Source organism: Gadus morhua, chromosome 19 (assembly GCF_902167405.1).
Source record: "Gadus morhua chromosome 19, gadMor3.0, whole genome shotgun sequence".
Lineage (NCBI taxonomy): Eukaryota > Metazoa > Chordata > Actinopteri > Gadiformes > Gadidae > Gadus > Gadus morhua.
In genome coordinates this window covers 10,923,690-10,938,039 of record NC_044066.1, presented here as the reverse complement: position 1 = coordinate 10,938,039, position 14,350 = coordinate 10,923,690, and the positions used below count along the sequence as shown (strand labels likewise).

General features: G+C 45.8%; 2 protein-coding genes across 3 annotated transcripts; one reads left to right on the top strand and one right to left on the bottom strand.

The window, feature by feature from the left end:
• On the bottom strand, positions 1-1,246 carry pnx (posterior neuron-specific homeobox). The gene is made up of 2 exons (XM_030342515.1): positions 1,210-1,246; positions 1-704 (listed from the first exon to the last, which is right to left on the bottom strand). The coding sequence occupies exons 1-2, from the start codon at positions 1,244-1,246 to the stop codon at positions 196-198; spliced, it is 546 nt and encodes a 181-aa protein (XP_030198375.1). The 3' UTR covers positions 1-195.
• Positions 1,247-4,162: 2,916 nt separating this feature from the next.
• ash2l (ash2 like, histone lysine methyltransferase complex subunit) lies at positions 4,163-14,348 on the top strand. 2 transcript variants are annotated; one of them, XM_030341268.1, is made up of 17 exons: positions 4,163-4,276; positions 5,043-5,109; positions 5,354-5,499; positions 5,972-6,060; positions 6,402-6,496; positions 6,714-6,809; positions 7,039-7,134; positions 7,340-7,415; positions 7,597-7,614; positions 9,205-9,304; positions 9,784-10,001; positions 10,651-10,818; positions 11,242-11,435; positions 12,622-12,714; positions 13,313-13,411; positions 13,681-13,740; positions 13,896-14,348. In XM_030341268.1, exons 1-17 carry the CDS (start codon positions 4,200-4,202, stop codon positions 14,001-14,003), a joined length of 1,800 nt encoding a protein of 599 aa, XP_030197128.1. In that variant the 5' UTR covers positions 4,163-4,199; the 3' UTR covers positions 14,004-14,348. The 2 variants fall into 2 exon arrangements, with proteins under 2 accessions (XP_030197128.1, XP_030197129.1); XM_030341269.1 differs by lacking the exon at positions 7,597-7,614 and having other exon boundaries at positions 4,164-4,276.
• Positions 14,349-14,350: the final 2 nt, after the last annotated feature.

Here is a 14,350-nt window from a genome sequence, read left to right as displayed (position 1 = left end):
TCTTGACAGAGAAAATATTTATATAAAAATAATTTATGTACGGGTTTAACATCAAGAATATTAAACATTTCTTTAAAACATTTAAACGACTTAAGTATACAGTTGCAACCCGCAGCAATGGCATATTATTAAATAGTATATAAGTCAATCAGAATCGCCTTATACATTAAAAATACAGAAAGAAGGTAATTTCAGTCAAGCGTAAGTGTGATATGACGTCCAATACACGGGGGGAAAGAAGGGGTTTTGCGAACCCGGTTGGCATTGCAACTGTGTGGGCCTGCAGGGTGCGTACACCGTGGGGCCGAACGGGGAGGGGGTCCCGTAATGCTGCTGAAGCAGGTGCTCCTCCACCGCGAGACGGAGGTGCTCCTCCTCCGAAGGTGGTTTCCCCTCGCGCTCCTTCTTCCACTTGGTGCGTCGGTTCTGGAACCAGATCTTCACCTGGGTCTCGGAGAGGTGCAGGGCCGAGGCGATGGCGTGACGGTCGAGCACGGACAGGTAGTGGGAGCTTTGGAAACTGTACTCCAGTATTCGGAGTTGGTCCATGGTGAACGCGGTGCGGATCCGCCTACTTCTGCCCTTGGGGCTTGGAGGTGGATGGGGACCCCTCGAAGGGGGACTCCCGGGACAGTGCTCAGTGCTGGAGCTTTCATCAGAGTCGGGACACGACGTCTCACCCGATGGGTCACGATCCGGAGTTTCTAAAAATGTTAGGAATTTAAAGTTTTAGACATTGACAAAATGGAAACTAAATCAAACAACATTGACTTTTCTGGCATAGATCAATAAATAGTCATTAACGTATTTTTAAGTGTGTATTGGGCATCCTTGGCATAGGTCCAGGCCAATAGAGGCATAAAATGCATCCCTCTGTGCAAAAATAAGCCTACGTTACCTGTATTACTTCCAACTTCGCTTTGTGAAACGATCCTCATATCTAGTTTCCTTGTGAATTTCGTCGGGTCCAAAATATCGATGACAGAAAATGTGATTTTGCTGCGCGTCAACTGGTCTTGCTGCATTTTAGCGCCTTGGCCCCTTCACCACAAGAACTAACTGCATGCGCATCTCCGGCTGGCTGCTTTTATACGCTCCACGTCTCGCACGCGCCGCTAACGCATTCAATTTACGATTCATTCGGAATGTTACGCGAATTACAAAAGAGACAAAGGCGCATGCCTTTTTTCGAATGTTAACACGCGCTACCGTGCCCGTGGAACCCCCCGCGAGGACGCTTCAACATGATAATGCGCGCGCTCAGCCGGGGACACACTTAACTTGTCATTTATTGCCGGGCATCTGGTTAAAGTGTTCCCTTTTCTTTAAAGGTCGTGTTCTTCATTGTCATTTCCCTTGTCATTATTTGTAAACCTGAGATTTTACGGTAGTGGGGCACGTGAACACGAGTTGTGATGCTAATTGATCTACTCCTCTAAAGTCCAACGCGCCCCCCGTCCCGCGTGGATAGCGCCGTTTGTCCTGTAATGCAATGGCCATACAAAGCACTTACGTTTAATTGGAACCCCGTCTTAGATGTTTAGGACAGACTACTGTTCTTAAGAGGATGTTTACACGTCCTATTATCAAGCCGCCTAACCTATATTAAACGAGTGGATTAAAAAAAACGCGCGCATTCTTTTTCATCTTAAAACAATTCTCTCTGCAAAGGAGAAAATATTGTTTGTATTTTGTGCTACAAAAATGTAATTTCATTGCTTCCAATTATGCCATCTGGGTTAATAATTCGACCTATAGAATGTATCCCTTAATGTCATGGTCCAGGATTAGACGTTAGATCGAATGCAAATAAAGAATAAACACACAACGACAAAGAAATGGCTCTGAATCGAAAGTCATGATTTCCTTTAAAACTCCTCTGAACTAAGTTAAACTCTCCTCTATAGGCCTAGGTTTTTATTTAAACTACATGTTAAAAATAAAAAGACTGAATAAGTCTTGACCATGCATCATCGACATTGTTGCATCTTATCGTTGTATCTTGGACCAAACAAATTTCTCATGGCAGGCATTTGGATGTGGTGGGTGGTGGTGGTGGTGGTGGTGGTGATGGTGATGGTTGTGTCGGTGGTGGTGTCGGTGATGGTGCAGGGGTGTCCATGAACAGAGCCATGGTGGCGGAGGGAGGTGTGGGCAGGCAGCTGTCACAGACTACCTAGGGAGCGACTGGTATTGAAATGGCAAGTGAAGCCGGCCCACTGGGACAATTAGCAGATGTCCCCCTGTAGGCCTGACCCTCGCTGACCCAGCTCTTTGTTCACCAGCACACGTGGAAATAAAGTTAGATCATCGACTAGTACGGGAGGGAAGTTTACAAAGTATGGTGTCTATTTGGCAGGACAGAATACACCAGGTGATGGAGCATATTTTTGATAATGTCTATAGGGGACTACATACCTTTTTTATAAGTATGTATGTTTGAATACGATATTTACTACAGTAAGCTAATAGTTGTGTAAGGCGTTACTTAAATGGCACTGTTTACAACACACACACACACACACACACACACACACACACACACACACACACACACACACACACACACACACACACACACACACACACACACACACACACACACACACACATACAAACAAAAGGTGAGAGACAGACCTGGAAAAAAAACTTGAACAAATCCAAATGATAAGATAGAAAGATATTGAAGGGGTTGTCTGTAGAGATGTGTTTTTATAAGCTACTTAAAACAGACCAAAGGTTCAGCATGGAGCTTGGGGAACATGGTTCTAGTATGTCGAGGCTCACACATCAAAAACACCCATGTTTCTGCAATTGGAGCGAGGAATGAATAAAATACATAGATTCGAGGACCTGAGTGATCGAGAAGGGGAATCAGTAATGAGCAGATCAGAAATGTATCTGGGGCAGGGTCTTTCAAAGCCATACTAAAGCCTAACCCAGTCACAGTAGGTGTGTGTGTGTGTGTGTGTTTGTGTGTGTGTGTGTGTGTGTGTGTGTGTGTGTGTGTGTGTGTGTGTGTGTGTGTGTGTGTGTGTGTGTGTGTGTGTGTGTGTGTGTGTGTGTGTGCCTGACGGAGTGGGCACGTGTGGAGTGGACTTTCTATGTTAGGGTTAGGGTTAGTCTTTTTCTAACAACAAACATGGATTCAACCGTATTTTGAATGCATTGACGATTTCTCTCGAGCAAACAGCCAGCGAGCAGCAATACACATCCGTAAAGGTATGTTAATCACCACAAGAACAAACGCTTACACAGTAACGGTAGACGATTGCCAAAGAGAGGAACCATAAAGTCCACCGTAGACCATCATCCAAAGGCCTGAACAAAGAGCTCGTTCCTTTACAGCTCACCCTCCCTGTGGGGAAGCCTCCCATGGGCGATGCCATAGTCTGAACGGTGGTATCAAATAAAGGCCTTTCTAGGAAGCCCTAGGGGGTGCCCCGGCGGTTAGGCATACATGCTCTCCTCCTGTAGCTCATATGTTGGTTTTCCATTGTTACCTTCTGTCTTTCGGTCGTTGATTTGACTACGAGCTGAATACGGTGAGGATTTTGGAACCTTGGTATGACGAAGATCGAATAAAAGTATAATAGTTGAATTTTGGAACGATTTCAGACATTACATAACTTTACATTTGAAGAGTTTAAAATACCTTATATATGGTGGATTTAGATCATGTGTGGACTACATATGCTTGTAATCGTTTCTTAGAGGTTAACTTTGTTCAATGAATCTTTGATACATTTTTATTAAATCTCTATACATAGATATATATAGAGAGATTTAACATATATGTAGACAATCTAGTGCCCTCTTGTGCACCAATGAATATCGCAAGGAACAAAAGTCACGAACTGTGAGAATATTGAAATGCATCATAATTTAAACAATATTTAAAATTCCATAACCATTAAACCCCAATAGGTAATCACATTCACAGGATTATGCAGATGTTTAACATTTGTTACATTCAGATAATTTAGCCTGACATTATACAATGCCGATAAATCAAGAGCTGTCCTCATTTTTGTCCATAACAAAATATGTTTCATTGCAAAATATCCTAAGTAACAAACTAAAAGGATTTAAAAAAAAGTACGACGCTTCAGCTCGAGGTCAGCAGTCAGTTCTCCGTTTGTCAACACAACCCGGAAGGTGTTGTCCAACACTCCGTTCCTCTCGCGATACTAGAAGTAATGGTATTGCTTTCAAACATGGCGTCGGAAGGAGAGGCGGTTAATGCTGCAGCCGCTGAACTAGAGACTGCCGAGGGGTAGGTCTCTCTAGGATGAGAAATACACTACTTTCTTAGTATTGTACATCTAGATATTACACTGCGCTGCTGATTAAACACCACGCAGTGTCTTATGGTTTCAATAGGAACCGCAAATCGTAAATGCAGTCATGGAGGCACTCAGACAACTCACATTCACACAGCTTCCTTTGTATGAAGATACATATAATACATATAGCAACTTTACTAAATAAAGCAATGTCATTAACCATAGCGTGGCTTTGCCAGAAAGCTTCAATGCAAATGTTTTTTGCATTAATCTTTAATAGTATACTTAGTACATCACATAACAGCTCACACAACCATCACTATGAAGACGCTTTCTCAGCATCAACAGACAAGTTGGGAACGCTTTGACTCACGATGCATGTCATTAGGTTAACAGCTTACATTATTTATATTGTATATGTTCTCAGCGCTAGATAGGCCGACAGTAACCGTGTAACCCGATGTCATATTCTAGCCCGTTTTGGTCCAAACTGCACCCATTAAGTTGTCTCGGTTTTTTTCCCTCTAGAAATTAACGCGAATGAAGCTTATTGTCGACAGCTAACGTTATTATAATTTATGATCTATTTATGATCTCTTGATATTACTTATGCAAACGCATTTTATTATAAAGACCTACCACCTTCTTACAGTGCCTTAATACGCATATGCATCATTGATTTTGAACGTATCTGCTGTATCATTGCGTTATGATGTAGGCCTGTTTATCCTAATCCACCACATTGTATTTCTGCAGCGATGCTTCATTTAGTGAAGTGCCAGTAAGCATGGATACAGAATCATCTAACGGCAAAGAGGGCATGGTAATGTCAAGACTATTATCAACGTATTGCTTACTATCTCTCGTAATGTTAAAATGTATGTTCAAAATGTTATGATTTATATTTTTTTGAGACGTAATTATTCTTTTACAAAATATCTGTTGCAGTTGTTATTATTATTAATATTATTATCAGCCTTGTTATTACTCTGTCAGACTCACTTTCTGTGAATTCCTGTGATACGTATTCGTTGTATTATCAATGCTGATGTAATGTTGACCTCAAGGACACCGGAGGGGAAGGCTCGGAGGCGGCCGACACCCAGACGGCTTCGGGGGACGAGGAGAGCGGCCGACAGCTGGGCGAGGTGGAGCTTCAGTGTGCGCTGTGTATGAAGTGGTTCACCGCCGACACCTTCGCCATTGACACAGCGTACGTAGACTTTAATCATCAATACACTCGTCCTCTCAGGGGCAGAATAGCGGGTGTGCTGTTGGATTCCCTGCTGAAAGGTTCAGAACCCAATGTCAACATTATACTTGTAGCCATTCCTTGAGCAATATGGTGCTGCTAACCCCTACCTGCATGCTGAGCACCTGTATCTAAAAACAAATTCACTGTAAGCCTGCTAAACGACTTGAGATGAATTGGATGGTGTAGTGGTTACGTTGTTAGACTCTCAGACGCCAGAAAGATTCTCGTGTTTAATCACCAATGTCTGCAGCCTGAGAGCAAGATGCCCTAACATCCTACCTGCTCCTTAGTGATAGGTATTTGCGTCCACTGTAAGTTGCGTCCACTAAATTACACTGTCTGTTAACCAATCGTCATTGGTAATTGGTTAACCGACATGTACTGTAAAGACAAATATTGCTTTAACCTTGTACTTGACTTTGCTCCCCAGGACCTGCCTGCCCTTCATGACCAACTACGTGTTCCACTGTAACGTGTGTCACCACAGCGGCAACACCTACTTCCTCAGGAAACAAGCCAGTAGGTGTTGAGGTCTAGTCATGGGATCCATGTGTCCATATGCAATTCTGACATGAGGGCTTTCTGGTTGTTATTTATATTTTATTTTCTCTAGAAAACAATTGAGACAGGATAGTGTAGGGGTTAGGCTGTATGACTCTCAGCCAAAAGGTGTTGGGTTTGAATCCCGGTGTTACTGGTAGGCTTTTTTGCGCTAAAGGGCCAAACCCTGATTCTGAATCCACTCAAAGTCACTTTTAGATGACAGTCTACTCAATGGAACTAAGTTAGTAACCAAATGTCGTGGACAGTTAGCACTTGTTTCTGAGATATATGATTGAATACGTCGTTTGGGGTGGTAGACCTCAAGGAGATGTGCCTGACGGCGCTGGCCAACCTAACCTGGAGATCCAGGACCCAGGAGGAGCATCCAAAGACCATGTTCTCCAAAGACAAGGTAGGCAGAGTCCCATCCCATAATATTCTTGACTAAATATATTTGACAAAGCTTGATATGGTACCAAACTAAATATCATTTATTTAAGGTGATAGCCTAGATGTATTAACTTTGATTAATCTACTTTAACAAGCATTCACCCCTTTCCTTGATGTGCATTAGAGGGGCTGTTTACTTTTAATTCATAAAGATAAATTTCACCTCTTTGTTTTGCTAGGACATAATACCGTTCATCGATAAGAACTGGGAGTGTATGACCACACGTCAGAGACCCGGCAAGCTGACCTGGCCAAACAACATTGTGAAGACCATGGTAATGCATTACATATAATTATTATTATTATTATTACTATTATTATTATTATTATTATTATTATTATTATCTCCATCTCAGCCATTGAGTGATTTGGTTTTCCATATTGATCATCAGCCTTCAAGCAGTGCATCTCATTTAAAACAGTCATGTCTGCAGCAATATATAATAATAACAAAAAGAATCGTAACTATATTTTGATAGGATTTGAATCTTGTGTATTTTCCAGAGTAAAGAGCGGGACGTGTTCCTAGTGAAGGAGCACCCGGACCCCGGCAGCAAAGACCCAGAGGAGGAGTACCCCAAGTTCGGGCTCTTGGACCAGGTACCTTGGCTCTTATGTGCAGCTTTAACTGTCATGGTTTATAACTGAATATCCTTCTTATCCTGTACCTGTATATTGAGTAATTGTTGAGACCGCGGCATTAGGAGACACGTTCACACGATCCCCTCCTGCCCTTGAAGCAGCTTGACAGACTGTCAACATACGTGTATTGTTCTGATACATATTGATGTCTTTATGAACACAGGACCTGGGAACCATCGGGCCGTCCTACGACACACAGAAGCAAACCACCGCTGCCCCTACCGCGGCTGGACTCAACGGTAGGCCCTGGCGAGATCCGGCTGGGACCGGCTGTGCGATCAAAACAACCAACCCGTTTTGATATTGACACGACGAGTGACGAGAAAGTGTTTTGTAGATCATTGATACTGGCCAAAGATCTACAAAAGGTCTATAGAGTTGGAACTTGATGATTGATCATGGAAGTTCTGTGTTTTCCAGGTGGATCTGCTTTCTCAGGTGAATATGTGGTATTTTGGCGCTTTTTTTTTTTTTTTGTGGTCTTGTCATTTTTTTTTTATCCCCCTCTGGATGGAAGTTGGCCCTGAGGTTCAAAACATTCGCAACTCCAGAACGATCACTATCAACGTTAAAAACCGGTGTTGGGGATCTTACGGGCAACTCAATCCAAACCCAATGTAACCTCCCCTTGTTTGCTCTCTGCATATGTCTGGTGCTTATGCCCTGCTTCCCCCCGCCCCCTTTACTTTGATTGGTCCATGATGTCCCTGTTTACTTGTTGTGGCTCCCGGTCCCCCCGTCTTCTGCTTGCTGCTCGCAGGCTTTGAGACCTCCCTTAGTCCCCCTGTCTCATATGACGCGCGCTACGATGGCGGTACGCCTCGTCTGGTGCCCTTTGGCCACCTCCTTCCCCTCTGCCCCCCTGTCTCCAACCGTCTTGCTCAGTCCCCTGTCCAGCCCTTTTAAGCAGTAGTTGCACAATTATTATTATGTTAAGGTTCTTCTGTGAAGTGCTCTAATGTAGGGTAATGGGTGTCTCGATGTATAAAAGGATCTATGACCTGATGGTCTGGGCCTCTGCTTGTTGAATCGGACTGGTTTGGAACTGGTACTGTACTCGGAGTTTGACCGGCGTCTACAGAAATCCTCTTTGTTATTGGATCAACACCGGTCTCTGGGTCAAAGGTGGCCCAGGTCTACCAATTCTATCATTGCTGTCCTTTAAAGCTATTCAATTCTGAAAGGGGATATTGTGAAATAATCTCAGAACATGGATAGAGCACAATCCATCTACTTCAGTGTACATAGTTATTAAGTAAGTTCTTGTTAGTGTGTGTACTACCTCATTCAGGTTGTCAATGTTGATGTTCCATGTTGGCTTGTGCACAATGTCAAGTTAGTTTGTGCATTTAGTTTGTTTCAGTTTGTTAACAGTTTAAGTCAGTTGTTAAACGGTTTGTTTCAGCTAGGTTGGGCATCACATCCTTCAGACAAGTATCATCCATCAGATCATGTTGGTTTGGTTGGTTTAGTTTCTTTCAGTCAGTTTGTCTAGTTTGTTAGTTTGTGTACGTCTTTCAGACTTTCCAAGTTAGAAAGACACCGTATATAAACTGTTTCTGTTTGTTCATATACAGCCTCTTTAGTTTGGACACAGAGGCTATATATGAACTGTCTTCCTGTCCTTCCACGTTGATCCTTTGCTTGACGGGCAGCCACGCCACTCCCCGCTGTTCCTCCTGTCTTCCTCCTGTGCTTGCTGTGCAGCAAAATAATTCCTAATATCTCTTGACGCATGAAAGAGTGAGTGGGGTCCGGGGCTACGAGATGAGGCCATAGAGTACAAAGTCACCACAGAACTGAGGTGCGAGAGTTTCGCCTGTCACGGCGTGGTCTCTGGCGCTACGCGCAGAGAGTAACACCGCCGGTACAGTGCGGTGCCCACCACTGTCTCATGGGAGTCTCTCTGTCGCACCCGTCTGTTTCCTCGTCGCTCTGTCAGTCTGAATGCGTTTCTATCAGATGTGTTTTACCAATGCGTTCGGTTGTGTTAAAAGCTGTTGTTGTTGTTGTTCTTGTGGCCCTCAGGTGCCTTGGCCCCTGGCCCCGGGAAAGGCAGAGGGGCCAAGCGTAAGCAGCAGCAGCAGCAGGAGGGGGCGACTGCAGGGGCCGCCAAGAGAACACGCAGGTAGGAAGCAAGGATACACCCTCTGTAGGAGAAGAGGGTACTCCCTCTGTAGGAGACGAGGGTACACCCTCTGTAGGAGACGTGAATACACCCTCTGTAGGAGACGAGGGTGCTCCCTCTGTAGGAAACGAGGGTGCTCCCTCTGTAGGAGACGAGGGTGCTCCCTCTGTAGGAGACGAGGGTGCTCCCTCTGTAGGAGACGAGGACACACCCTCTGCTACCAACCTCTTCATGAGGCTGCTAGGAAACAAGGAAACACTTATGCAGTGGTTACCATCACTGCATAAGGCAATCTCATATCAACGTGTAAGGGATTCTATTAAGCAAAAATTAAATTAAGCAGATGAAAGGAGGTTGTTGTGTAAATTCAAAAAAGGGAGCTGGGCGTATTACCTACATGGTTAGCACCCCCCCCCCCCCCCCCCCCCCCTAAGACAACAGCCTTTAACCCTCCTGTCGTCGCCCCCTTTCCCCCACAGCGACCCCCTGTTCTCGGCCCAGCGCCTGCCTCCGCATGGCTACCCGCTGGAGCACCCCTTCAACAAGGACGGCTACCGCTACATCCTGGCCGAGCCGGACCCCCACGCCCCCGACCCAGAGAAGCTGGAGCTGGACTGCTGGGCGGGGAAGCCCATCCCCGGAGACCTGTACCGGGCCTGTCTGTACGAGAGGGTGCTGCTGGCGCTGCACGACAGAGGTATGAGACGGTGGACTGGTAGCAGTCATGGTGCTGCTAAGGGTGGGTCTGATTGCTGCATGTCGTATTTAGTTATAGTACTTAGTTATGTAGCATCTTATCATAGCTATCTAGGTTGAACATGGGGAATGGGTTCAGCTAGCGATTGTTGGTGCTTTGCACTTGGCATTGAACATCCTTATTGTACCGACAGCGATATATGGTTTCACAATATGACAAATGTACTTGTTGTTAAGTCGCTTTGGATAAAATGCCCTGAATGTAAATGGTTACGGCAGGTAGGAAGCCGGTGGACCTACAGCAGTTATGCCTCCCTCTACTAAGGTTTGGTCTCATTAAGACAGAGGTACGGCGTAGGGCTGGGTAAAAATATCGATTCATCAATGCACTGCAATTTATTGGTTCTCGATTCAGGTGAGGTACCTGGCAATACCCAGCCCTAGTATAGTGGCATGGTGCTCCCAGTAGTGATTATGCTGCTGCTGAGTCACAATACTTGATGATAGTGGCTATCTTTCTTTTTTTTTTTTTTTGACAAACATAAGATTAAAATACTGAACACAAACCGTAAACGCTGTAATCTCCAGCCAGAACGTATCTAACGGGATCTGTGTTTGTTGTGTGTCTTTGATTTGATTGATTCCTCCAGCTCCGCAGTTGAAGATCTCTGATGACCGGCTGACGGTGACCGGGGAGAAGGGTTACTCCATGGTGCGGGCGTCCCACGGCGTGCGGAAAGGCTCCTGGTACTTTGAGGTGTCGGTGGACGAGATGCCCCCCGACACGGCCGCCAGGCTGGGCTGGTCGCAGCCGCTCGGTCAGTACCCCAACACACACACACACACACACACACACTGGCTGACAACACGGTAATGACACACGCGCACACAGCGGCAAAGACAGTCATGTCACACAGACGGGCTCAGTCATGTTTCACAGACGGACAAAGTCATGTCACACCTGCCGACAGACAGACAGACAGACAGACAGACAGACAGACAGACAGACAGACAGACAGACAGACAGACAGACAGACAGTTATGTCAAACAGACAGACAGTTATGTCAAACAGACGGAGACAACCACAGTCGGATACACTTCCAGATAGGTGCACACAGAAGTGGTCAGACTCCCACGCACACATGTACAAGACCCACCTGCAGTGTTGTTGTGTCGTTCCCCCCCCCACCCACCACTAACCCTCACCTCTCTCCTCCACCTTCACCGCTGACGGCCACAGGTAACCTGCAGGCCCCGCTGGGCTACGATAAGTTCAGCTACTCCTGGCGCAGCAAGAAGGGCACCCGCTTCCACCAGTCCATGGGCAAGCACTACTCCTCGGGCTACGCCCAGGGGGACACGCTGGGCTTCTTCATCGAGCTGCCCGACGGCACCCAGACCGCCAAGGCCCTGCCCGACACCTACAAGGACAAGGTACCCCCCCCCCCCAGGGGAACCTGCGCGGAGACGAGCCCCGTTCGAGATCAGCCTCCGCTTTGAGTTTTGGGTGGATGTGGCTCTGTTCTTTAGTTACGCGTCGAGAATGAACATGGTTGAGGTTTAGGCCGCACAAAAGCTGTTGCTAGTGCTATTGCTAATGCTGATGTTGGGTCTCCTTTCTCGAGGATGGTGGCTTTATCCTTTTTAGGTAATGTTTGCCTGGTACCCATGGGGACGGACCGATCTAGCACTTGAATCAGGATGCTAATACTCACAATGGTACTGCAAGGACCTATGAGTAGGTTTTCCACTGTTGGGTGGAGCTTTGAATAGTACCACAACACTACAGTACCAATAGTACCAGAACCAAGCTGGTAATGGTACCGCTACTATAAGAAGGTGTTCAGAACCATCAACCTATTAATAGGATGGTACCAATCGGTCAGTTACAATACTATCCATTGAATGTATAGTTACAAAATCAAACTAGTAAGGGTGCATCTGGTTCCAATGCTGAAAGTCTAAAAGAGTTTAATAGTTCAAATACCAAGCTTTTGACAATGCATCCTGTTGAAAAACTAAACTATTAATAGTGCATCTGGTTGGAATACCAAACTATTAATAGTGCATCTCGTTAAAATACCAAACTATTAATAGTGCATCTCGTTAAAATACCAAACTATTAATAGTGCATCTCGTTAAAATACCAAACTATTAATAGTGCATCTGGTTGGAATACCAAACTATTAATAGTGCATCTGATTGAAATTCCAACTATTAATAGTGCATCTGGTTGAAATACCAAACTATTAATAGTGCATCTCGTTAAAATACAAAACTATTAATAGTGCATCTGGTTGAAATACCAAACTATTAATAGTGCATCTCGTTAAAATACCAAACTATTAATAGTGCATCTGGTTGAAATTCCAAACTATTAATAGTGCATCTCGTTAAAATTCCAAACTATTAATAGTGCATCTCGTTAAAATATCAAACTATTAATAGTGCAACTAGGTGAACACATAGCAGATAACTGTGTGTTTCTGCATAGTTGAAACACCAAGGTGTGTGTGTGGGTGTGGGTGTGTGTGTGGTATAAATACCAAGCTGTTCATTGTCTGTGTCAAGTGTGTTTACCTGGGTGATCTCTGCCCCCCCCCCCCCCCCCCCCCTCCAGGCTCTGATCAAGTTCAAGAGCTACCTGTACTTCGAGGAGAAGGACTACGTGGATAAGGCCGAGAAGAGTCTCAAGTCCATCACCCCCAGCCGGGTCAGCACCAATCTACACCCGCCTTAATCCCTACCTGCTCTTCTCCTCCACCCTAGTCTCACCAATCCACACCCGCCTTAATCCCTACCTGCTCTTCTCCTCCACCCTAGTCTCACCAATCTACACCCGCCTTAATCCCTACCTGCTCTTCTCCTCCACCCTAGTCTCACCAATCCACACCCGCCTTAATCCCTACCTGCTCTTCTCCTCCACCCTAGTCTCACCAATCCACACCCGCCTTAATCCCTACCTGCTCTTCTCCTCCACCCTAGTCTCACCAATCTACACCCACCTTAATCCCTACCTGCTCTTCTCCTCCACCCTAGTCTCACCAACCGCACTTTAGAACCATATCCCAGGCTGATGGCAGGCGCAAGACAGATCCCTGGCCCTTACCCAGTATCATCCCCACCCTTAGCCCCCATCATCGCCACCCCTACCATCCCCTCCCTGACCCTCCATCATCCCCCCCCCCTCCCACCATGAGTCATCTTGAGCCGTACTCCTCTTCACACCCTCTTCTCTGTGATGTTGTACCGTCTGACCGGACCTCAGTGCACTCTGTTGAACTCGGGTTATGTTTCCCTATCTCCATCAGATGGTGTTCTACAAGAACGGGGTGAGCCAAGGAGTGGCATACGAAAACCTGTTTGAAGGCCTCTATTTCCCCGCCATCTCACTCTACAAGAGCTGCCAGGTGGGTGCTCTGCGTTGGTGTCCTTATGGAGTTAGTGGCGGGGTAGTGAAGGGGGTTAACTGGTCTAAACCCTGTGCATTTCGTCACAAACACCCTAGATACTAGACTACCCTGCCCCTGGTATGTATGCTTGAAGATGCTTGCACAGGGAATAAAAGTCGTTGGTACTTGGCAATCCTAACCCTTGGTTAGGCAAGTACAATGATTGTGCTCGAACTGTGTGTCACCTAAATCCTCTTGGAGGTTTAACTTTTGTTGTTCTGTTCCAGGTGTCTGTCAATTTCGGGCCAAACTTCAAACACCCTCCTAAAGACCTCAAATACCAACCGGTGGGTAGATCTAAAATACAAATACCGGTTCCACCACGTGTAGGGCAAAGCATTAAGCATACGACTTCAGAAGCCCTTTCCCTGAATCTCGGTTTCTAATCTCTGTTTATAACCTGCCGTCTTGTCTCTTCATTCTCCCTCTGCCTTTCTCCCAGATGAGTGACATGGGCTGGGGGGCCGTGATCGAGCACACGCTGGCAGACATGCTGTACCACGTGGAGACGGACGTGGACGGCCGCCGTAGCCCCCCGTGGGAGGGCTGAGACCCCCCCCCCCTCCCCCTTCTCCCACACCCAGTCATACTCGACGTCCAACCCAAAATCACCAAAAAGGTTTTGGTGTTTTCTTTTTGCTAGACATGTTGTTCTTTACTTTTATGCGTCCCCCGCTGTTTTAAGACATTCTCGCGTGGTTTCAGGTCGGCTGCCATGTGACGATCTCTGGTTGTACGGTTTTAGCCGGCTGAGGTCACTTCCATTTTTTTAAAAACATCTATTCCTCTCTAGAGTGATTCCACTCCGTTGGAGACTAGGGGCCTTTTGATTGTTTTAGTTCCTTGCAGTCGTTGTTTTGTTATATTCTGGGTTAAATAAAGTTTATATATGTGAGT